The sequence below is a fragment of the Schistocerca gregaria genome, chromosome 3 (genome assembly GCF_023897955.1).
Source record: "Schistocerca gregaria isolate iqSchGreg1 chromosome 3, iqSchGreg1.2, whole genome shotgun sequence".
Lineage (NCBI taxonomy): Eukaryota > Metazoa > Arthropoda > Insecta > Orthoptera > Acrididae > Schistocerca > Schistocerca gregaria.
The window spans coordinates 875,027,493-875,054,509 of NC_064922.1; the positions used below are offsets into that span (position 1 = coordinate 875,027,493).

The following is a 27,017-nucleotide window of genomic DNA, read 5'->3' on the forward strand; positions in this document are numbered from 1 at the left end:
TCATGGAGGGGGCTTGCACCCCTCGTTGTTTTGCATGGCACTATCACAGCACAGGCCTACATTGATGTTTTAAGCACCTTCTTCCTTCCCACTGTTGAAGTGCAATTTGGGGATGGTGACTGCATCTTTCAACACGGTCGAGCACCTTTTCATAATGCACGGCCTGTGGCGGAGCAGTTACACAACAAAAAAATCCCTGTAATGGACTCGCCTGCACAAAGTCCTGACCTGAATCCTGTAGAACACCTTTGGGACATTTTGGAATACCGACTTCACGCCAGGCCTCACCGACCAACATCGATACCTCTAATCAGTGCAGCACTCTGTGAAGAACGGGCTTCCGTTCCCCAAGAAACCTTCCAGCACCTAATTGAAGGTATGCCTGCGTGACTGGAAGTTGTCATCAAGGTTAAGGGTGGGCCAATACCAAATTAAATTCCAGCATTAGCGATGGAGGGCGTCACAAACTTTTAAGTCATTTTCAGCCAGGTGTCCAGATACTTTTGATCACATAGCGTATAAGAAAAAGTCGTGACATATGGAAACTGTGCTATTTTACAGAATGATCATTGGATTATGTCTTACCAAGAAATTAAATAAAATGCAGGAAATAAACATTGGAAATGTACCTCTGACTTATGGCCAACAAGGGTCTTGAAGCAATGCGCAGTATCTAAATCCCAAAATTTAATGAAGGTATCTTTGGAACTGCTGATGAGAAAGTTGTGATCTGTCATAAACCTGACATTTGTAACAACACCTTTATGTCCTGTAAGTCTATGGAGACCAGTCTCCGCAACAACATCCCACACGATCACATCTGTGTCCTGGAAATCAGAAATTCTATAAAGTAGTACACTCTAACACACACACACACACACACACACACACACACACACACACACACAAATTAAAGAACTACACATTCAGAAATTCCTCTCCCAAATAGAGTTGTCAAGCAGTTACGATCTAAGTTTGTGTTTAAAGTAAATCTGATTATCAGTTGTTAATTTTATTATTCTCATCAGTGAGTAAAAGGTAAATGAGTTTTATGGCTGTATATCTCACACCTTTCTGTGCCCTCTAAGGGTGAATGACACGTACTGTAAGTAATTTCACCTTCTAACATTTTACTTATGAATGTTGCTGTTGATTCTGAACTGTGACTGAATCTTCTTCTCCTTCTTCTTTTGCCTTTTCTCCTTTCATATACTGGGTAAGCAGTTATATGGTGGAGGCAATAGTAGTGGTGCTTGGTGGCTGGATATCCTTGCTGATCCCACCACTCACCCAGAGCAGGATCTGTGAACCCAATCTATTTGCATCTAGAAGAAGTCTATGTTAAAATGTAAGAACGTTTTCTAAATGTTTAGAATACACCCAGGGCGAGATATGGTACCAGCCCAGTATTTACCAAGTTAAATGTAAGAAACCCTATCCAGACTGGTCAGCTCACCAGTCCTCATAATTAATCCGTGAGGTGGATTCAATCTGGGGCAGACTCGTCTCACCGTATCCTGAATCCTGAAAGTGGTGCTCTAATGCACTCGGCTCTCTGAGCAGGTTGAACTTCATAAGGGAGTAAATCTACTACAGATATTATTTATCCTCCTATTTAGAACTTTATTGTTTTTAAATTTGTTGTAAATATTCATTCTCATATTTTAAGATGTTTAAGTGTGGTACAGTAGAACTCCAATTACCTGATTGCTCTGGACTGGACCTGTTCTGGATAATCAATTATCCACATAATTGGATAAATCATGAAAACAGCTCAAAAGAGTTAAAATTGTGTATGCATATTACTGTAATATTAATTCAATGATTACAAAAGGATGTTGTTTAGATTCTGTAGATTACTGTACTTATATAGTGTCAGTTGCTAAACATATCAGTCAGAGATGGTTATTTTGTTGTCTTCAATCATTCTCATGCAGCTAAGTCTCACATCCATTTGACAGTTAGCAGCTGTATAAGGTCACACACCGGCTACAACTCAGTCCATGTCAGCGCAGTGTCAAGACCTGCAAATGCCCCACCAGCTCATGGTCCTTCACCTAGTTCAGTGACAATGTCATCCTCCTGGCCACAGTTTCTTCTCTCTCACTTAAGAGAGACTTCATAGTCACTGAGATTCTGAGCAATCACTAGGAAGCCAGTCACCTATATCCTGTGCACTGCAATTGGAATGTCCAAGAATTTCCAAAAGGATGTGTGATATTTTGCCCTCTGCCACTTCTCTTCCTTCCTCTTCCTTCTCACATTTCTTCTTTTGATAGTTGCCTTTCTGTACCTCATCTTTGATTGAAATGACTTTCAATTTATTTTTTTAATGTGGCTGTCTTCACCAAATTCCATGCTCATGAAATAGTAGTCTTCTAAATTCAACTTTTGGTGATGAACCACAATTTTTTTATAACTAAATGGTCCTTTGGCTGCGGCAAACTCACTATGTTTAGGGCAAGAAGTGTGTTTTGAAACATCAATGTTCTCTACCAAGAAGGCTTTCTGTGGTGTGGGTGGGTGTACTGTCCAGAATTACCATTATCTTACTATCTTATTTCCCTCTGGCCTTTTGTCCCCCCTGCCCCCCCCCCCCCCTTTCACATATGAAAATTAAATCTTACCATTCAAAGAAAGTGTACCAGCCATCCACACCTTTGGATGATTATTGTAAAAGGTGGAAACATTTTTAACATTTTTGAAAGATTGGGGTCTTTTTGTTTTTCCTAACAGGATGGGTATTTTGTACTTTCCTGTAGAGTTAGCACAGTTCCGCACAGTAAGGTGGTCTTTACTAACCTTATGGCCGGCACGACTAGTATCCCTTTTAGAAGCTTAGGTTGTTTCAGGTAAATCCTTCCAATCAAGGCATGTCTCACCTGCATTGTATAAAAATTCAGGGTCATAAGATTCTGTTTCAATTTTGATTTTTTCAATAAAATTCTCTGCTGCTTTTGGTTCTGCTGGTTCTTTTTCATCACTTATATCTAACTCATAAATGCCATCCCTTCCCTTGAATTTCCATAGCCAGTCTTTGTTTACTTTACACGAAGACAAACTGTTCATTTCCTTGGCTAAAAGTTTAGCTTTTTGGCAAACAATCTGCCCTGAAACATGGTTTCCCAATGATACTGCTGCAAAAACCATTTGAATATGGCCTCACAAGATCTTTGTTTTCTGCTGTTTTCATAGTTTTTCTCAACAATCTTCCATCTTCATTCCCAAGGACAGATACAAAGTTCAAAATTGAGGACTTAATAAAATAAAATGGATCCAAAGTTGTTGATCTGACATTACACATCTCAGCTAACTGTTTACCACCCATGACTTTGTTTAATTGTTCATGGACTTTTGCTTTATCTGTCGATCTATAAGGTAACCCATTTCCTTTTAGAATGCATATGCCACACTGTAAATTAAAACTCATGCATAAAACAAAACAAGAGGTACAAAAGATGGAACTGAGCTGCACTGAACGATGGGCACTTTAAACACAACAGTGTGTGTATTGTGCATACAACAATGTGTTCACTGTATTTGTTGTTCACTGGAAGATTTTGTTTTTTAATACATTCACCGCAGATTGATTTTAGAATAATAAAGAAGTGTACACTGTACTGTATACTGTAGTAACTATCGAACGAAGCCAACAATTTTAGACATATAGGACAAATTTCTTTTTCTCAAAGTGATCTGCATAACTGGTGATCCAAATAGTTAAGAATTCAGACAATTAGGAGTTCCACTATGTTCTGATAATGTGGATAAAATTACTTTTATCTCTGTTTTTAAATGAACGATCTAGGTGATTCAGAATATGCAATACATTACTAGAGCATACTCAAACAACAATACCACATCTTATTATGGATTCAAAATTGTTGCAGTGCTTTTGTTTTTTCCTATTTATCCCTGTTAGAGATAGCGCATATTATTTACATAGCAAAGGTAAAGCTGCATACCATTTACTTTTTAGACATTTAATATGAATCATCCAGTTTAAATTCTTATCTATTTTGAACCCTAGGAATTTTACAGTTTCTGCTATGAACCACTTTTCTTTGACTTCCTGACATTTTGACTTTTTGGTCTTGAATGGTATCACATGGATTTTTGAGATGTTATTGAGTGAATTAATGATGGAGACAGCAATTTTTATGTTTTACAATATTAAATATCTTGTGAATCTTCCTCACTGGGAAACAAGCCACAGCACAACACTGTCCCTAACTGTGTACTTATCTATTCTGTGGGTTAACAAAACATACTTACTCAGTCAAATGTTTTACTGAAGCTCACAGAAGGTTTATGTAACTTTGCTGCTCTTGTTTAGTGATGATATGCTAATTTTATCAACAGCATTCTCGATTTTTATAGCATTAATGATCCATTTTAATATACTTTAATTTGCTGTGACACATTTTAAGTAGAAGGTTTTGTTGAAAACATTTATAAAACCGCTTGGGAACTTTTCAAGATTTATTATTTACTCAACAGACCAGTCTGATTAAGATCATTTGCAACAGCGGCGCTATAACCTGACAATGTGGTCACACACCAACAAAAGATATTTCTGGGAACTTTATTGCTAACATTAAATGCTGATTAAATTAGATCACTGTTCTTAGACCACACATGGCACATATATAATATTGGAAATGTAATTCAATGAATGAAACATAATTTATTGAACTAACACAAAATACTATATTGGATGTGGATAATTGTTTAATTGTTTATAATAATGTGTGTGTGGTAACATTTTACTGAAACCTAAGTTACAGCTGTACTTTTAATATTTCATTTCTCATTGATAATTTTTCCCTGTTAAAAAAATAATAGTGATGTAGTACCATAACTATCTATAAAAAAATGTCAAATGCATTGATGAACCCCAAAAATCTAGAAAAATATAAATATAAAATTATTGTAATAAAAGTATCAATTCTTATTTTCACAGGTACATTCCTCTCAGCAGTTTCATATGCTGGAGGCTATGGGTCGCATGCATCTCCGCTACTGATAATTTAATGCTGTTACCTTATGTACCAATAATCTTATTTGTAACATAATTTCATTATGATTAAAGACATACCTTTGATGCCGATGCTAATCTGTGACCAGCTGAATCATACGAAAGACAAGTAATGGCAGAACGATGTCCAGCAAAATTTGTAACATTCTCGCCAGTTTTTAGGTCAAAGACTTTGACCATTCCATCTGAATAACCAGCAGCCAAGTGCCTACAATCGGGACTGGCATTTAGATATCTGACCTCATGCTTATCACCTTCCAATACTTGGGCCTAGGAATGAAGATACAAAGTGAGCAGATTCAACAGAAGGAAGACAAAGTCACTCCAAACTAAAGTACCAGTTGAGATTTTTATTCCACATTCACTGATAATCCTTTGAGTACCGTAAAATTTTACAAACTAAAATATACAAAGAGGAGAGGATGCCTCAATAGTAATTAACTGAAATATGAGGAATTAGAACCACTGAAAAAGAGTAGCACAAATTACAATTATAATACAGTGGAACCACACACAGAGAGCATAATTTGTTCCAGAATCTTGCTCGTAGTGGGAAACACTCGTTAAGCGAAACAATTTATCCCACATAAATTAATGTAAAATACAGTAATGAGTTCCATGCAGAAAAAGTACTAAAAGTATTATCTTACTCGTGCCATTTATTCAAAGAAAATTATACGTACAGTATTATGTACTTTATTATTCATGATACATAATCATTTCTTTTTTCCTAGGAAGCTATCTATAATCATCTGTTCCTGCTGAAGCTTCAACACTTGGCAAAAATGTGACACAGTGTTATCATCAAATGATTTTGTAGCACGCATAGCCAATGCTTCATTGAGGTGATGATTTTCAATGTACGATCCAACCTATCCCAATGCTTTCAACATTTATCTTATTGCACCAGAAGATTGCTGCTTTGCTGTTACCATCTCCTCCTCCTCCTCTGAAGAACTCCTCTCCACATCCTACCGCTGTGAAACACACTGCAACTCCATATGCTCTTTAGTGGTCATTTCTTGGCTGTTATCCACTTCTAGTCCCACACTGTTCACCAAAGACACAATCTCTTTGACCAAGGGCACCACAGGTACTAACTCAAATGCCTCAGAGTCAAATCCGACAATGCACTCTGGCCAAAGCTTCTTCCAAGCAGAAGTGAGAGCCCTCTTGGTAACCCCTATGCATGCCTTTTCAATCATCTTGAAACAGTCAACAATGTTGAAGTGTTATTTCCAAAGTACTCTGAGAGTGAGATTGGTAGCTTCAGTCAACACAAAACTATACTCGAAGAGTGCTTTAGTGTAGAGCTTCTTAATGTTCGAAATAATCTGCTGGTCCATAGGCTGGAGTAATGGAGTGGTTTTGGGGGGCAGAAATTGGATCCTGATGAACTGAAATTCTTTATGGTGATGGTCTTGTAGGCCTTGGGAATGGGCAGGAGCATTGTCAATAACAAGTAAGACATGGAGTGGCAGATTCATCTCAAGCAAATATTTTTCACCGAAGGGCCAATCACGTCATGCATCCAATCACAACAAAGATCATGTGTCACCCAAGCCTTGTCATCGGACTTCATCACATCACATTTAACTTGCTCTTCTGGGCTATACACTTCTTGAAGGCTCATGGAGTCTCTGAATGGTAAACAAGAAGTGGTTTAATTTTCTAATAGCTGCTTCCACTGGCACAGAATAGCAGAGCAAAATGGTCTTTCATTGGCAATGCATTCTCCTCTGCGTTATAAAGATACACTTCGGTGTCTTTTCCCAGAATAGACCAATCTAATCACAATTAAAAGCCTGTTGTGGCAGATAACCCACAGAAACTACGAGAATCTTGAAGCTGCTGATTAAGTTCTCTGCTGCCTTTGTGTCGGAGCTGGCCTCTTTGCCTTGCCTCACAATGTCGGGGGAGCTGGTTCTTCTCTTTAACTTCTCGAGCCATCCACAGCTTCCCTTAAACCCTTCTTCAGTAACTGATGATCCTGGCATCTTCTTACATAGGTGAGTGAAAATCATTCTTGCCTTCTCACAAATGATGTGCTTGTTAATAGTATCACCTTCAAATTGCTTTTCATTTATCCATATAAGGACCAACTTTCCGACGGATAACAAAACAGATGTTTAGATACACTTGTCACTTCCTTTGAAGCATTTATCTCCTTAATCTTGTCCTTGTTCTTGAGGATAGTGCAAATAGTTGATGTAGACCAATTGTATGTGTGTGCTCAATGTTCACACCATGTTTGCATTTTTCAATGATTTTATGTTTCATTACTAAGGCAATTTTCTTTCTCTTATGGCCGTCTTCTTGCAGCTTTATCTTTGGGGACATTTCTAGAAAGGTTATTAAAATTTGCACAGAAAAACACTGTGTGAACACAAGTTTAGGAAAATGTGTGACCACAAGCTGGATTAGGATAGCAACAGAAAGAGCAATAAACACAGACTGCAGTACGCACTAAAGACATCATTTATATGGCACTGCCGACAACGAAAGGCGTTCATATTGTTGAACACTTCCCCCCACCGCAAGCGAACAGATAGTGACGTCACACTAAATCATCATCATCATCAGTCATTCATTTTGCTCATTATGCGAATTGTGCATTACGGGAGGTGCTCATTAAGTGAGGTTCCACTGTAATGAGAAAAATAAAAAGAGCACGCAGGAAGTCAGACCATGTGCTGTATGATGAGTAGTAAGTAGTAGCCACAGTTTTATTAATCCACAGATCTCTTTTACAAGGGCACTGGACATGTTGTTACATTACATTTTAGAAACAAAAACGTAATTAATATAGGAATTTACATACTTATGTGTCTAATTTGACAAGGGCGGTTAGGTATTAAGAGAAGTAATAACAAAAATGGTGGTTGTGATGGTGTGGATCAAAGGAGAACGAACAGGTCTTTACTAGGAATTTTGTTTGAGCCAGAACTGAGAATTGCATGACAGTATTTGCATTATGGCCATTAGAAAACATCTACAAATGGCCTCCCATTTATAAACTATGACAACAGGTCATCACTATTTAACAAATGACAGAAGATACAAGAATAAGAAGTACATCTACAGATATATTCTGAAGACCACCTTATGGTGCACGGTTGATGGTACTAATATCATTGCTATTCCCTTTTCTGGAGCTATGAAAAATTAGCCTATAAGCTTCATACAAACCTCAATTTCTGCTATCTCATCTTTTTGGCCCTTACACAATATATACACACTGATGGCAACAGAAGCATTCTGCGATTTGTCGCAAACACGAATTCTATAAACTTTCTCTCGCCATTTTTTGTAAAGAGAACGTCTTATTTCCTCCAGTTATTCCTACAAGAGCTCACAGAGGAATTTTGTAACACTCATGCCTTGAGCAAAATTACCAGTATGAAATCTAGCAACATGTTTCTGAACTGTTTTGACATCTTCCTTTAATCCAACCTGGTAGGGATTCAAAACACTTGAGTAGTATACAGTCTTCCTTATACACATAGTGCAATTTCCACTGCACTCCCAGCAAACTAAACTCAAATGTTCACCTTCCCTACAACTGACATTACATGCTTGTTCAATTTAATGTCATTTTGCAAGATTATGTCTACATATTTAATTGATGTGACTGTGATCGATGCACGCCACTAATAAGATACCCGAAAGTTACAGATTGCTCTTCCTACTATACTTTGAGAAAACTGCCATTTATCCCACTACATACAAATTCTATTAAAGTCTATCTACATCCCCCTACAGTCGTTCAATGATGACACTTCCCATACTCTTTAGCACCATCAGCCAACAGGCACAGAGTGCTGCTCACCCTATTCATCAGACAGTTTACATACATACAGAACAAGGTTGATCAAATCACACTTCTCTGGGGTATTCCTGACAACATCTTTATGATTGATGAACACTCATCATCAGTGCAACATGCTATGTTCTATTAAAGTCTTCAAACCACTTACATATGAGAGAACTTGGTTCAAATGCTCAGACCTACGTAAACATTGTGCAGTGTTGTACTGTTTCAAGTACTTTCCAGAAATCTCAGAATATGGAATCTCCCTGTTGCCTTGACACTTGGTGCAGGCATTGGTAGTCAACTTTCAACATACACAAATGCACATAAACAGGCAAAAGGACACATTATTGTATGATTGCATTGTTGAAGAACAATCACTGGAAACAGTCACAATCACAAAGTATCTAGGAGTATACTTATTTGGAGTGTTTCAGAGTAAGAGGAGCACATACAACTAAATGCAAGTAAGCTGGACGCCTAACTGAGATATATTGAAGGAATCCTGAGAAACTGTGAACCACCCACAAAGAAGATAGCTTACAAAACGCTCGTTCAACCAATACTTGAATACTGCTACACAGCCTTGGATCCATATTAGATAAGATCGATATAGAAAATAAGGAACATCTTAAGAACAGCAGCACATTCCTTCACAGGTTCATTTAGTAAGTGCGAAAGTGTTACAGAGATGCTCCATCAGCTCCTGTGGCAGATGCTGCACAAGAGGCCTGCTATTTCACAATGTGGTTTATTGGTCAAGTTCCAAGAGCGTATGTTCCTAGAAGAGTTGCCAAATATATTGCTTCCACATATGTATATCTCGAGACATGACCATTATTGTAAAATTAGAGAGGTTCGAGCTCACACGGTGGCTGACCAGCAATCATTCTTCCTGTGAACCATTCGGACTGGAACAGGAAAGTGGGAAGAGGCAGTGCTACACAAAGTACCCCTGCCACACACTGTGAGGTGGCTTGCAGAGCAGAGATGTAGGTATAGATATAGACATAGATCCAGGGTTTGCAGGATATTGGGTGGGAAATGGACAAGTTGCATTTCGCACGAGTGATTCTTTACAGGTAGAAGTTTTTGCCTCAAGGAAATTTATTATATTCGAACTTAGCACACTGAGTTTTTTTAAAAAAAGTATTCTACAGTAACTGATATGCTCTACCAAACTTCTTAAAATCTAAAACACAAACTACTACATTGGGACTTTTACAGGCACTATTTCACAGCATGCTGCCAGGCATGGAACAAAAAACTTTGGTTTTTTAGTGGCTGTAGACGTGTATTCCTTTCTTTATTTGATTGTATGGCATTTTTGTCACTAACATCAATGTAGAACCAATACACAGCTGTTAATGTCAGTTCATATTTAGGTTATTGCAGATGGAGCTAGCATGGAATCAAAAAGAGAGGATAGGAAAGAAACAGGTTGTGGCTTCATTTATGACCCCCCCCCAGCATTCTATCCATATACATACTCCACAAGTCACTGCATTGTACCTTGTACCACTACTAGTGATTTCATTTCCTGTTCCATTCACATACAGTGCAAGGGAAAAACAATTGTCCATATGGCTCAAACGAGCCCCAATTTCTATTACCTTCATGGTCCTGACACAAAATGTACATTGGCAGCAGTAGACTTGTTCTGCAGTCAGCTTCATATGCCAGTTCTCCAAATTTTCTCAATGGTGTTTTGCAAAAAGAACTCTGTCTTCCTTCCAGGGATTACGGTTTGAGTTCACAAAGCTTCTCTTAACCACTCACATATTTTCTTCATTTGTGTGGGCAAAGGGCCCATAGTTGCTTTATAATTCTTGAGAGTATATTTGTTTCTGTCATTGCAACTACAAAAATGCGTGGTTTTTTTGCCAGACACACTTCACTTTATTGAGGTAAAGCATCAACCATGGTCCGTAATTAAGTTATTTACATTTTGGTTTGCTTTTAGATTGAAAAACAGTTTGTTAATAATACATTGAGAAATTCTGTCTGCTGGCACAAAGAAACAGACATTAAACGAAGAATTATACGAAATTCACATTCAGCTAGCACAAAAATTACAACAATGTGCTAGCAGACGGCATTTCTCAATATATTCTTGATGAACTGTTTTTCGATCTAAAAGCAAATCAAAATGGAAATAACTTAATTACAGACCACTGATGATGCTTTCCCTCAATAAAGCAAAGCGAGTCTGGTGAAAATAAATCACACATTTTTGTAGTTTCAATGACAGAAACAAAAATATCCTCAAGACACACATATTGCTTAAACCTACCGGTAACAAATCTAGCAGCTCACCTCTGGATTGTTTTGATGTATTCCTTTAGTCTGAGCTGGTAGGGATCCTAAAAACTCGAGCAGTACTCAAAAATGGGTCACACTATTGTTCTTTACATGGCATCCTTTACAAATGAACCACACTCTCCTGAAATTCTCCCAATAATCTGAAGTCAACCATACACCATTGCTATAACTGACCTTGCCTATTCATTCAATTTCATATTGTGTCACAAAGCTACACCTAGATATTTAATTGACGTTACTGAGTCAAACAGTACACTATTATTGCTGAATTCGAACATTATGGGATTGCTTTTCCTACTCATCTGCATTAACTTACATTTTTCTACATTTACAGCAATCTGCCATTAATTACGCCAACTAGAAATTTTGTCTACGTCATCTTGTACTCTTCTACAGTCACTCCACAACAGCACCTTCCTGTACACGACAGCATCATAAGCAAACAGTTGTAGATTCCCGCTCACCTGTCCATCAAATCATTTATGCATACAGAGAACAAGAGTGGCCCCATCACACTGGGCACTCCTAACAATACCCCTGTTTGATGAACACTCACCGTCAAAGGCAACACACTGGGTTCCATTATTTAAGAAGTCTTCAAGCCACTCACATATCTGGGAACATACTCCTTATGCTCGTACTTTCATTAACAATCTGCAGCGGGACACAATGTTTAATGCTTTTCAGAAATCTCAGAATCTGGGATCTCCCTGTCGCCCATCAACCATGGTTTACATGATATCACGTGAGAAAAGGACAAGCTGAGTTTCGCACGAGTAACACTTTCCAAAACCATGCTAACCTGTTGATGAAAGCTTTTCTGTCTCAAGAAAATTTATTATATTCAAACTGAGAATATGTTCAAGAATCCTGCAGCAAACCAATGTCACAGATTTTGGTCCGTAATTATGTGGATCCGTTCTTTTATCCTTCTTACATACATGAGTCACCTGCCCTTTCTCTAGTCGCTTGGCACTTTGTGATAAAAGCAATTTAAGTAAGAAGCCAAACCCTTAGCGTATTCTCTGCAGAGCCGAATTGAGATTCCATCCAGACATGGTAACTTATTTATTTTCAACTCTTTCAGTTGCTTTTCTATACGGGATGCCTCCTCTGTATGGGAGCCTATGCAACAGTCAACTAACGGTATGTTTGTCTGATCTTCCTCGGTCAATGGTTTATTAAATGAGAAACTTAAAACTTCGGTTTTCCTTTTGCCCTATTGTACTGCCACAACAAACTGGTCAGCAAGTAAGTGGACAGAAGCCTTTGCCCCACTCAGCAATTTTACGTAGGACCAGAATTTGCCTGAATCATTTTAGAAAAACCATGGAAAACCAAATCAAGGATTCCACATATGGATTTGAACCCTGCTGCTTCCAAATATGAGTGCTGCAATCAATGGTAAAGTAGTTTCCAACTATGACACAACACAGTAGCATGTGGGACATCTACGTCAATACTCGCATAGTACACAGATGTGGTGCAGAGTACACAGACGGTTCCTGTAACTTATCCCTATTTAATATTCCGCTTGTAGATGATTTGAGGGAAGAGAAACTGTCAGTACCCTTTGGTACAAGGCTGAATTTCTCTAATTTTATAACACTGACATGTATGTTGGAAGAATTAATCTGTTTATTGGCTCATTTTGGAATGTGAGCTCTTGGAACTTTGTGAGTAAAGGCACTCCACAACACACAATCACCTTGTAAAAACACTCCACAGTACACAATCACCTTATTGTAACTTCTCTCCCTGCAGTTCAATGACAATGCACAAACACCTTATTGTAACTTCTCTCCCTGCAGTTCAATGAGCATAACTAACACTTTTATAGTGAAAACACAAACCCACTAAGATTGTGCAGTTCTCCTATGCATCTTTTCTACAATCTCAGTTAACCCAGTTTGAGAAACAACCCAGATCAACAACAATACTCAAGAGTTGATCAAAAAAGGGTTCTGTACGAGGGTGAATCAAATATAAACTGTAATTTTTTTTATAAGTTTATTTAAGCTTCAGAAATATTCACACACAGGAACCTATTTTTTTTATACAGTCTCCATGGCAGTAAACACATTTTCCCCAACCGATGGGCATTCTTTGTTGCACCTGTTTTCGTAAAATGAACATGGCAGTGACAGCAGCCAGTTCTATATCTACATCCATACTCCGCAAGCCACCCAACGGTGTGTGACGGAGGGCACTTTACGTGCCACTGTCATTACGTCCCTTTTTTGTTCCAGTCGCGTATGGTTCGCTGGAAGAACGACTGTCTGAAAGCCTCCGTGCGCGCTCGAATCTCTCTAATTTTACATTTGTGATCTCCATGGGAGGTATAAGTAGGGGGAAGCAGTATATTCGATACCTCATCCAGAAATGCACCCTCTTGAAACCTGGCGAGCAAGCTACACCGTGATGCAGAGCGCCTCTCTTGCAGAGTCTGCCACTTGAGTTTGCTAAACATCTCCGTAACGCTATCACGGTTACCAAATAACCCTCTGATGAAACACGCTGCTCTTCTTTGGATCTTCTCTATCTCCTCCGTCAACCCGATCTGGTACGGATCCCACACTTATGAGCAATACTCAAGTATAGGTCGAACGAGTGTTTTGTAAGCCACCTCCTTTGTTGATGGACTACATTTTCTAAGGACTCTCCCAATGAATCTCAACCTGGTACCCGCCTTACCAACAATTTATTTTATATGATCATTCCATTTCAAATCGTTCCGCACATATACTCCCAGATATTTAACAGAAGTAACTGCTACCAGTGTTTATTCCGCTATCATATAATCATACAATAAAGGATCCGCCTTTCTATGTATTCACAATACATTACATTTGTGTATGTTAAGGGTCAGTTGCCACTCCCTACACCAAGTGCCCATCCGCTGCACATCTTCCTGCATTTCGCTACAATTTTCTAATGCTGCAACTTCTCTGTATACTACAGCATCATCCGCGAAAAGCCACATGGAACTTCCAACACTATCTACTAGGTCATTTATATATATTGTGAAAAGCAATGGTCCCATAACACTCCCCTGTGACACGCCGGAGGTTACTTTAACATCTGTAGATGTCTCTCCATTGATAACAACATGCTGTGTTCTGTTTGCTAAAAAACTCTTCAATCCAGCCACACAGCTGGTCTGATATTCCGTAGGCTATTACTTTGTTTATCAGGCGACAGTGTGGAACTGTATTGAACGCCTTCCAGAAGTCTAGGAAAATAGCATCTACCTGGGAGCCTGTATCTAATAATTTCTGGGTCTCATGAACAAATAAAGCGAGTTGGGTCTCACACGATCGCTGTTCCCAGAATCCAAGTTGATTCCTACAGAATAGATTCTGGGTTTCCAAAAACGACATGATACTTGAGCAAAAAACATGTTCTAAAATTCTACAACAGATCGACGTAGAGATATGGGTCTATAGTTTTGCGCATCTGCTCGACGACCCTTTTTGAAGACTGGGACTACCTGTGCTCTTTTCCAATCATTTGGAACCTTCCGTTCGCCTAGAGACTTGCGGTACACGGCTGTTAGAAGGGGGTCAAGCTCTTTCGCGTACTCTGTGTAGAATCGAATTGGTATTCCATCAGGTCCAGTGGACTTTCCTCTGTTGAGTGATTCCAGTTGCTTTTCTATTCCTTGGACACTTATTTCGATGTCAGCCATTTTTTCGTTTGTGAGAGGATTTAAAGAAGGAACTGAAGTGCGCTCTTCCTCTGTGAAACAGCTTTGGAAAAAGGTGTTTAGTATTTCAGCTTTACGCGTGTCATCCTCTGTTTCAAAGCCATCATCATCCCGGAGTGTCTGGATATGCTGTTGTGCATGAACACTTCAACTGCGCCACTCCACGTCACTTTCTTTCGATTCCAGGGTGTAACAGTGCACCCATGCTTCATCACAGGTCACAATCCAGAGCAAAAAACACCTTCAGTTCGGTAGCATGCCAATAACTGTTCGCACACATCGAGATGATGAAATTTGTGCTCTACTCTCTACTGTGAGAAGACAAGGTATCTACCTTACAGACACTTTCAAAACTCCAACGTTGTCAGTAATGGTCACCTGAACACTACTGTAGCTTATGCCAATCTCAGTGACAATTTCAGTAACTGTTATTTGGTGATAGTCTTCAATAAGCTGGCTAACAACGTTCCTCAGTCATGCTGGTCCTTGGGCACAATCGGTGAGCTGCATTCTCAACTGTTTCTCATCCTTGTAAAAACTGTGCTGTGTGTACACGGAAGTCTTTCCCAGGGTGTTTTCCCTGAACTGTGCTGCAAGTCTTTTCAAAATTTCAGACGGTTTTATGCTCTCTGTTGTGCAAAACTTGATTATAATGTATTGCCTAAGATTTGATGGTATTACTTATTCTGACATTGCAATTCTCACTAAAGAAACAGAATGATAATGTAGTAAATGCTGGAAATGAAAGCAACAATGAGCAGGGATCACACCTAATTCTATTCATATTTACTTCACCCTCGTATGTAATCTCTTTTGTTTGTAGATTACACTTCCTCATGAGTCTTTCAATAAATCTGGAAGCCAAGAAACATGGCACTAACCAGGTCTCTGATACTTAGTGCATCTACATGACATCTACATCTACATGACTACTCTGCAATTCACATTTAATTGCTTGGCAGAGGGTTCATCGAACCACAATCATACTATTTCTCTACTATTCCACTCCCGAACAGCGAGCGGGAAAAACGAACACCTAAACCTTTCTGTTCGAGCTCTGATTTCTCTTATTTTATTTTGATGATCATTCCTACCTATGTAGGTTGGGCTCAACAAAATATTTTCGCATTCGGAAGAGAAAGTTGGTGACTGAAATTTCGTAAAAAGGTCTCGCCGCGACGAAAAACGTCTATGCTGTAATGACTTCCATCCCAACTCGTGTATCATATCTGCCACACTCTCTCCCCTATAACGCGATAATACAAAACGAGCTGCCCTTTTTTGCACCCTTTCGATGTCCTCCGTCAATCCCACCTTGTAAGGATCCCACACCGCGCAGCAATATTCTAACAGAGGAAGAACGAGTGTAGTGTAAGCTGTCTCTTTAGTGGACTTGTTGCATCTTCTAAGTGTCCTGCCAATGAAACGCAACCTTTGGCTCGCCTTCCCGACAATATTATCTATGTGGTCCTTCCAACTGAAGTTGTTCGTAATTTTAACACCCAAGTACCTAGTTGAATTGACAGCCTTGAGAATTGTACTATTTATCGAGTAATCGAATTCCAACGGATTTCTTTTGGAACTCATGTGGATCATCTCACACTTTTCGTTATTTAGCGTCAACTGCCACCTGACACACCATGCAGCAATCTTTTCTAAATCGCTTTGCAGCTGATACTGGTCTTCGGATGACCTTACTAGACGGTAAATTACAGCATCATCTGCGAACAGTCTAAGAGAACTGCTCAGATTGTCACCCAGGTCATTTATATAGATCAGGAACAGTAGAGGTCCCAGGACGCTTCCCTGGGGAACACCTGATATCACTTCAGTTTTACTCGATGATTTGCCGTCTATTACTACGAACTGCGACCTTCCTGACAGGAAATCACGAATCCAGTCGCACAACTGAGACGATACCCCATAGCTCCGCAGCTTGATTAGAAGTCGCTTGTGAGGAACGGTGTCAAAAGCTTTCCGGAAATCTAGAAATACGGAATCAACTTGAGATCCCCTGTCGATAGCGGCCATTACTTCGTGCGAATAAAGAGCTAGCTGCGTTGCACAAGAGCGATGTTTTCTGAAGCCATGCTGATTACGTGTCAATAGATCGTTCCCTTCGAGGTGATTCATAATGTTTGAATACAGTATATGCTCCAAAACCCTACTGCAAACCGACGTCAATGATATAGGTCTGTAGTTAAATGGATTACTCCTACTACCCTTCTTGAACACTGGTGCGACCTGCGCAATTTTCCAATCTGTACGTACAGATCTATCGGTGAGCGAGCGGTTGTATATGAGTGCTAAGTAGGGAGCTATAGTATCAGCGTAATCTGAAAGGAACCTAATCGGTATACAATCTGGACCTGAAGACTTGCCCGTATCAAGCGATTTGAGTTGCTTCGCAACCCCTAAGGTATCTACTTCTAAGAAACTCTGGATCTCATGAATAAACTTGTGGAAACCATGTTGATTCCTAAATATGAGATGTTTGGGCTAAAAAACAGTCATAAGTCACAAGAACAATATTTATTCAACAGCTCTGTATTCCAGACAGGTTACACAGTAGGAGCAGTCACAGAAAATGATCAATAGACAACAGATGGGACTTTTGGCAAAATGTGGAGTCTACAAATTTAGCCAAGCAGTGGATGGAAAATGAGAAATTAGAAAGGGGAAAGGAGAGTTTTATAGCAGACTCCATCTCACGTGAGTATAGCTTCACATTTCAATCTTCTACTCATCCTGAGAAGTTATATAAGCAGTGTTGCAGCTAACAGGGTACACTGGTTGACCAAAAGTTAATTTTTGAGTTTTTAATGTAATTTTTTCTTGCTTGTTGCATTAAACAGTGAATTACACATGGCAGGTGAAATTTATAATAAACAAACTCACATGTTTTCTAAGTGGAAATATTTTTTACAAAGCATAAAACTACCAATACAGTTCTTCTCACACTTTGGCCAAAAACTCTTTAAGCAATCGATGCAACATGTTGTTAGATCAGACTGGCTGTTTCATAGTGTTGAAACACAAACAAGATTTTACATAATTCCTTAGACATTCCCAGCGATTCAGTATCATTTGATGGATTTGGGTGTACTGTCAGTGGCCTGCGCCTTCCCATCACAATATTTCGATGTCGTAACTCAGCATATTTATCAGGTGTTTCCTGCGACTGGTCAACAAGCTGGCCATGTCCCATGGCCTGAGTGGTGTCTGGTGTTCCCTATACCGTCCACGCCTGCTACAGTCATTTCTGGCTGTGCTATTTATCTCTAGGGATTCAGTTTTCCATCCACACCCATTTCCACTGTTTTCCCCAGTGGCGGCCGTGCCATGGTGTTCTGTACTAGGACCACACCCATTATGCATGTTCCCAGCACTATCAATACACTACAGACGTTTCTTATGCTGTTGGTGACCGCTCCAGCTTTCTATCATGCCCCTGTCATTCTCCTGGCCTTGTGAGTTTGGTACGCTCCCACAAGATGCGCTTCCTATCAAAACAGGCTGCTGCGGGAATTGCACACTGTCCATGCACAATGCAGCAATCTCTCATGGAGGTGGCTGCCGTCTGGAGTTCTGTACTGTGTCTGCTCCTAGGACGTGTCGTATCTGAGGTTTCTGGTGTTGATGTTGTTCCCTCTCTTGTCCGTGAGTGATACAGTTGTGTGGTCACTGGCAGCAAGCATCAAACAATGCAGCAACTTGAAAACTGGTGAATTTTGAGTGCATGAGTAAACTGGGGCAAGATATCACAAGGTAGTAAATCTGAGTGGTCGCACATTGGATGATGCCACCTTAAAGTCACTTGGAAGGGGCCTCAACTTTGCAGTCACTATGAGAGACCTACCAATTTCCAGCTTCATCAGATCTGTGGAGCAAGTGGTCAACACTCTACCATCAAGTGTTGCAGAAGAAATTCGTAGAGACACGTGCAGGGTGCTACCAGAGCAAGGCCATCCAAACTAAACATCTCAACAGACAAGATGATGGCCCTCAATAGTTTGTGGGAAGATGACAAGTTAGTGCTGTAACCAGTGGACAAGGGGAACTCTACTGTAGCACTGCTGAAAACCGACTATGACCAGAAGAGCCATCAAATTTTAGAGAACCGTGATTATAATCAGCTAAAGAATGACATCATCGACAGAGTTGGCAGGAAAACCAGGGCTCTTGTTAAGGAAACAGGATGGTGTGAAAAGGTTGTCAAGCAGCTGAAAGTTAAAGCATCAGTACTACCCAGACTACATGGATTGCCCAAGGTCCATAAAGAGGTAAATTGCTTCACCCAATCGTAAGCATATTGGTTCAGCCATCTACCTACCCTACAACCACCATATGAGGGAAAGTGCATCCACCACATCCACAAATTTTCAGACTTTGTGGAATGTCTTAAAAACCTGCAAATCTCGAACACAAAAATCACAGTCAGCTTTGATGTTGTGTCTCTGTTCACGAGGGTACCACTTCAGGACACACTCAATTTAATCAGCACGAGATCTGATGGAACTTGCTGGACCTTTTCAGGCATATTTTAACATGGACTTACTTACTATGTGGAGGCCGATTTTAGAACAAACTGAAGGAGTCGTGATGGGTAGCCCCTTATCTCCAGTTGTGGCAAATCTGTTTATGGAGAGATTCGAGGATGAGGCACTTACTACTGCTGTCTAACAGTTTACTTCTTTCTTCAGGTATGTTGATGGTACATTCACTACTTGGCCACACAATAAAAACTGGACAAGTTCCTTGACCATCTGAAGTCTAGACATTCCAACATTATGTTCAAAACTGAACAGAGAATGATGGTCAACTTCCATTCCTGGATGTCCTAGTGGAAAGGAAGACATATGGCACATTAGACCACAGAGAATATAGGAAACCAACGTACACTATCTACAGGCTGACAGCCGCCATCATCCAGTGCAGGTGACAGGGGTAGTGAGGAAACTTGTACTTCAAGCCAAGATACTTTCAGCCTCAGTCAGCTTGGCACCAGAGTTATGACACAGCAAGTTTTTACAGACAACTGGTGATCAAACAGGTATATCCAAAAGCACTACATTCCACCAGGCAACTTGATATATTGGAAGAGGAGCAAGAATATAGGATTCCTACCATATACATGGCCTCTATCCACTAAGTTCAGCAGGATCCTGGAAAAACACAAAATGAGAAACATGTTCCGCCCATCGGACAAGATCAGGGTCCTCCTTGGTATGGTCAGAGACGATCTGGGGTTAAGGAAACCTGGTATCTACCTTATACCACGTGAATATGGTATGCCTCACATCTGTCAAACCCCGAGAGCAGTTAAAATAAGATGTAAAGAACATCAAAGAATACCAGGCTACAACAGGCCATTAAATCAGCAGTAGCAGAACATTGCCTGGAACTTGAACATGCCATGCATTATGATAAAACCAGGATCATGAATCAGACCCACAGATTTGGTGATAGTGTGATTACTGAATCCATCATAATCAAGATGAGAAAGAAGCTGAACAACCAGAAGCAGGATACCAGTGCCGTACAGCATGGAATGTGGCTCTAGTATTGTTGTTGTCTTCAGTCCTGAGACTGGTTTGATGCAGCTCTACATGCTACTCTATCCTGTACAAACTTCTTCATCTCCCAGTACCTACTGCAGCCTACATCCTTCTGCTTAGTGTATTCATCTCTTGGTCTCCCTCTACGATTTTTACCCTCCACACTGCCCTCCAATACTAAATTGGTGATCCCTTGATGCCTCAGAACATGTCCTACCAACCGATCCCTTCTTCTGGTGAAGTTGTGCCACAAACTTCTCTTCTCCTCAATCCTATTCAATACCTCCCCATTAGTTACGTGATCTACCCATCTAATCTTCAGCATTCTTCTGTAGCACCACATTTCGAAAGCTTCTATTCTCTTCTTGTCCAAACTAGTTATCGTCCATGTTTCACTTCCATACATGGCTACACTCCAAATACTTTCAGAAACGACTTCCTGTCACTTAAATCTATACTCGATGTTAACAAATTTCTCTTCTTCAGAAACGCTTTCCTTGCCATTGCCAGTCTACATTTTATATCCTCTCTACTTCGACCATTGTCAGTAAATTTGCTCCCCAAATAGCAAAACTCCTTTACTACTTTAAGTGTCTCATTTCGTAATCTTATTCCCTCAGGCTCACCCGACTTAATTCGACTACATTCCATTATTCTCGTTTTGCTTTTATTGATGTTCATCTTATACCGTCCTTTCAAGACACTGTCCATTCCGTTCAGCTGCTCTTCCAAGTCCTTTGCTGTCTCTGACAGAATTACAATGTCATCAGCGAACCTCAAAGTTTTTTTCTCCTTCTCCATGCATTTTAATACCTATTCCGAACTTTTCTTTTGTTTCCTTTATTGCTTGATCAATATACTGATTGAATTACATCGGGGATAGGCTACAACCCTGTCTCACTCCCTTCCCAACCACTGCTTCCCTTTCATGACCCTTGGCTCTTATAACTGCCCTCTGGTTTCTGAACAAGTTGTAAATAGCCTTTCGCTCCCTGTATTTTACCTCTGCCACCTTCAGAATTTGAAAGAGAGATTTCCAGTCAACACTGTCAAAAGCTTTCTCTAAGTCTACAAATGCTAGAAACGTGGGTTTGCCTTTCCTTAAGCTATTTTCTAATAAGTCGTAGGGTCAGTATCGCCTCACGTGTTGCAACATTTCTACGGAATCCAAACTGATCCACCCCGAGGTCGGCTTCTAGCAGTTTTCTCATTTGTCTGTAAAGAATTTGCATTAGTGTTCTGCAGCTGTGACTTATTAAACTGATAGTTCAGTAATTTTCACATCTGTCAACACCTGCTTTCTTTGGGATTGGAATTATTATATTCTTCTTGAAGTCTGAGGGTATTTTGCCTGTCTCATACTTCTTGCTCACCAAATTGTAGAGTTTTGTCAGGACTGGCTCTCCCAAGGCTGTCAGTAGTTCTAATGGAATGTTGTCTACTCCCGGGGCCTTGTTTCGACTCAGGTCTTTGAGTGCTCTGTCAAATTCTCTACGAAGTATCATATCTCCCATTTCATCTACATCCCCTTCCATTTTCATAATACTGTCATCAAGTACGTCACCCTTGTATAGAGTCTCTATATACTCCTTCCATCTTTCTGCTTTCCCTTCTTTGCTTAGAACTGGGTTTCCATCTGAGCTCTTGATATTCACGCAAGTGGTTCTCCTTTCTCCAAAGGTCTCTTTAATTTTCCTGTGAACAGTATCTATCTTACCCCTCATGAGATTTTAGTTTGTTAATATCAACAGGCATTGTTCCATTAAAAAAAAAAAAAAAAAAAAAAAAAAAAAACTGTCTCCACAAAAATTACACATTCTATGCATTATTACAATGTGTCTACTGGTTAGCAATACTAGCCCATGACTACCAATTCATTCTGTGAGAACTGGACATCAACAGCACCCACTTTCTATTTCCAGAAAATTTCCTGTCAGTGTTAGGTGATTCACCATGCATAATTACGTTCAGTGGGGGGGGGGGGGGGGGGGGTGAGAGACTACAAGTATGCATAGCAACTCACCCAGCTCAGGACATCAGTCAGTAGGAGGAACCTGATAATAATGGTATGTTATGCCATTGAAAATTCATTCTATTTTCTCCAAAGGCCAATAAATTCAGCTGCATGCCAGAGATTTTAAAGACAGTATGTTTCATTGTTTACGTTTCCTTGATTCTCAGAATGGCTCAGCCTGACAAACCAAAGCACACTACTACTTGTCAACATTCAAATAGATGGGAGAATGAGGTCCTGCCATCATCTGAGTTGATGTCAAGAGTGTAGAAGATACACAAGACTATTTACATTTTATAACAATATTATGCTACTGCCATGAGTCAGTAAGTTTTCAATCAGCTTTCCTGCCAGTGACACCTGCACTGTGCAGTAACATGTCAGTTTCCCTTGAAACATATGGCTTCCTTTACTAGAAAACAACAATTTAAAAAGAAATTTTTTACTAAATTACTAAATGACAGAAATCATTCATATTACAAAGCAATTCTCCAAAAATACATAATTACCTTTTCTCCAAGACGCAAATCCCATATGATTATGTTCTCTGAAGCTCCTACGCCAACAAACCTTCCGGCCTGACCTTCAAGTGTAAGAAATACTATATTGCAGTCAGTGCTTGCTATTATATTGAAATGTCCTGATGGCGAGTATCGTAAATATTGCTTTGTAAGGCCCATTTTCTAATGCCACTGAAATACAAAACATACAAAAATACAGTGATTCAAATATTCATATGCAAAATTACACTCTTGAATAGGAATATATATTTTTATTATACTTGTTAAATGTCCATAAAAATATTTGAGGTAACTATGTGCATGCAAACCTGGACCAAACAACCCCCCCCCCCTTCTTACACTAACAAGCTATGTTGTTACTTTCATAGATATGATCAATGTAGCCTGTTCCTTATAGCACATGTATTGCACAATCTGCACTGGAGAGGTGGTTTATGAGGTGACTAGCAACTTTTACCTATGCATTTTGCTCAATGCTGACAGGAGGAGTAAAGAGAGTATGTTGCATGAGGAGGCAGTACCTGATGGTAAGAACCTCTGGTGTACATATTATGGACCAAAACACTCACGAGCAATTTCTCTATTGTGTAATACATTTCCGAATTTACATTACTATTTTTTTTTACTTATAAAGCAAAGTGTATTAAATATGGAGCATACAATTAGTAACAATTGATCCTGCTTGAGATTAAAAATTTTGCAAAGTGAAGTTTAAATGTCTCATAATTATGAGTTTTAAATATGAAGTAATGTATAAGCAACAATTAACCAAGACCTCCAGCTATGCTGAAGATGAGTCGATCAACACACGCACAACAACACATGTAAGCATTGGTAACACAGGAGACATTTCCCTCCTCTAGGTCACCATGTGTAACTACATGTCACCCCCTCGTAGCTGCTCCAATACTGCTGCATGAACCACTTTCCAATGTGATATAACTGTATTCAGCACACACTTAAGCACAAGTATGTATTACAGTGCATGACAGAAGTACACTTGCGTAGGGTTCAGTTAGTACACTCATTGAAAACAAGAAGCAGATCGTGTCTGCTTATACCAAGTACAAATTTGATGCAGCTAACCTTAAATTTGCCATCTCAACTGGAAACAATCAGCTTATGAAACTTACCTAAAATATATTGCAAGTAAGTAGTGCAATTGCTCTTTTTTCATCACATAAAAAATAAAAACAAATCCAGACTTTTGGTAACACAAAGAAACAATCTGGAACTAAAAGAGGATATAGAAAAATCTACTGCTTACATGTCCTGGATATCACTACCGAAAACATTATGCGTATGAATTATTGAGTACCTGGTGATAATTGATTTTGAGAAAACCTTTGGCTCTGGTTCAAAAAAGTATGCATTAAGAGCCACTGAGAATCAATGATTAATCAAATGTGACAGAAAAGGGCATTGTGTTGCAGAAGAAAAAGAGTGCTATTGTTTTATACATTTATGTTCAAAACATTCAAAAAAACTTATGTATTTAATTGCAATAACTATTTCCAGTTGGATTAGGCCATTCTCTCATATTACGTATAGACAGATAACAAAAAGCACCTACATATTTTTCGAACAGTGTACTTACCGAAACGACGAAGTTTTCAACACTTTGCAATTAGCACATCACATGTGGACTGAACAGGGTGCAAATAAATTATACCTAAACACCGATAAACACATAAATATTATTCGACAATATCACTCCTTCAGTCACCTACAACATCTATCACCTAGTTGCCAAACACCACGTGTTGTTTTGTTTACAACTTTGCCATGGCAAAGATCTTCACTCGACAAGAACACTCTTACATGTGGACGGCCGCCTTAACCTTGGCAGGCCCTTTCCCCAGATTTGACACCTGTAGACTTTTTTCTGCGGGGACAGGCTACAACCCTGTTTCACTCCCTTCCCAACCACTGCTTCCCTTTCATGCCACTCGACTCTTATAACTGCCATCTGGTTTCTGTACAAATTGTAAATAGCCTTTCGCTCCCTGTATTTTGCCCCTGCCACCTTCAGAATTTGAAAGAGAGTATTCCAGTCAACATTGTCAAAAGCTTTCTCTAAGTCTACAAATGCTAGAAACGTAGGTTTGTCTTTCCTTAATCTTCCCTCTAAGCTAACTCGTAGTGTCAGTATTGCCTCACGTGTTCCAACATTTTGTACGGAATCCAAACTGATCTTCCCCGAGGTCAGCTTCTACCACTTTTTCTATTCGTCCGTAAAGAATTCGCGTTTTTATACCTCCATGACGGCCGCCTTACATTGGACGTTAATTCATAATAGAGGCCAATTCACACTGAACGTCACGTTGCGTCACGACATGTCCTTTCGATTCATTCCGCAATGCATTTCAGATAGCGGCATTCCTAAGGTACGTCGATGACACATAACTGATATGCCTTCATGGTGAAAATGCACTGCAACAGGTTATCGATCACATCAACGGTCTTCATTCGAACATTAAATTTACTATTGAGTTGGAGAGTTACCGTTCTTGGATGTTTTAATTGCTCATGCAGTGTACAGGAAACCGACGCACAATGATCGATAGTTGAACGCCGATAGTTTTCCTCACCCAGTACACAAGAAAGCTCTGAATACGGTAGTACACAGACCAAAAGTTATTTCTGGGGACGACCACCTAGAATCTGAATTGCAGCACTTGAAACATGCGTTCAGAGAGAGTGGTTAAAGCAAGAGAGACATTCCAAACGCTTCCAAGTGCCGAAAAAAGACGTCTTATGAAGAGGTAGGAGAGACCAAACTGGCTGATTTCCTGCCATGCTGTGGTACAACGAGCAGCAACTTAGGATGTATGCTGCAGAGTTATGGACTGAGGCCAGTGCTCCGGCCCAACCCCAAGATACGAGATAGGCTGTGACGTGTCAAAGACGACACAGCTATTCCTGTGCCCAGGGTGTATGGTGTCCCTTGCGAATACAGCAGCATCCATTTGGGTGGCAATTCATACAGTTGAAGTGCGTCGTACCAAGCACAAGCAATATATTCAATAAATGGAGCTTGTCAAGTTGGCCACAGCTTAACACTACCTAAGAAACAGACAAAAATATGTAACATATAATATCTAAAAATAATTTTTATTTTTAAATTTATTTTATATATTCTTTCACTCCATTGTATTTCAACTTCAACAGTCCACCTTCGAAAAACTAAAAGTCACAATTAGTTATTAAATTCAAATGTCTGTCTGGTAAAAGAACCTTAAACTCATTATGAAGCTACACATAAACTTTTTGTTCACTTCTAGTAATAAAATATTCACATCCAGTAATGTTATACAAGACATTTACTTCTAGCTTACACCTTTCTTTAAAAAATGAGAATTGCTTGCATTATTGCACTTCTTCTTCTTAATAATAAAATATAAATTTGTTTTTTTTAAATTTATGGTTAATTTTTCCTATATATTTGAACATCTCAGAAAACAACAACGAAAAACTTGTATCGGTGTGAAAAGTAGAAAAGTCAGCAGACATGTTTTGTAATAAACCTGAATTTTATTATTCGCTTTTTATAGATGAAGAATAGGTCTCAGGTTTTGAATTCGAGAAGTAGAATATGATAGTGGCAGCGCACAATGTGCATACATACACACATCTATTTTATTTTCCAAAAATAATTTTTATCATCATGAGGACTCAATGCTTTTTTGTTTACCTCGACTGAATAAATTTCATTTCTCATGCTTCATATTATATTTGTAATTGTAGATTGTCTGACATTATTAAACAAATAATCTTTTTAATCTTCTAGGTTTATGTCTTTTTACAGCACATATCTTGACTCCTTTTGATTTTTCTCCTCCTTGTCACTAATTTTAAAAGCATACATTTTTGCTCTCAAACCGCAAAATTCTTCCAGTATTTTTCCATAACATAAACCTTTCATTTTTCCTAAAACTTCCTTGTTAATGTGTGAGCTATTTTATATAATTTCTCTTCAGTAGTCACATGTATCAAATTTATCAATCATTGATTTCATGTCTTCATGGAAAACTTCGCCAGCCGCGG

At 39.3% G+C, this 27,017-nt stretch overlaps 1 protein-coding gene across 1 annotated transcript in view; it reads right to left on the reverse strand.

The window, feature by feature from the left end:
• The window catches only part of LOC126354955 (WD repeat-containing protein 3-like), a 117,532-nt gene extending 92,736 nt beyond the window's left edge, over positions 1-24,796 (reverse strand). The window contains exons 1-4 of the mRNA XM_050005037.1: positions 24,568-24,796; positions 22,959-23,141; positions 5,099-5,308; positions 630-827 (exon numbers count right to left, since the gene is read on the reverse strand). Of these exons, the coding sequence (XP_049860994.1) occupies positions 630-827; positions 5,099-5,308; positions 22,959-23,129 (579 nt within the window). The 5' untranslated portion in view covers positions 23,130-23,141; positions 24,568-24,796. The remainder of the gene's footprint in view (positions 1-629; positions 828-5,098; positions 5,309-22,958; positions 23,142-24,567) is intronic.
• Positions 24,797-27,017: the final 2,221 nt, after the last annotated feature.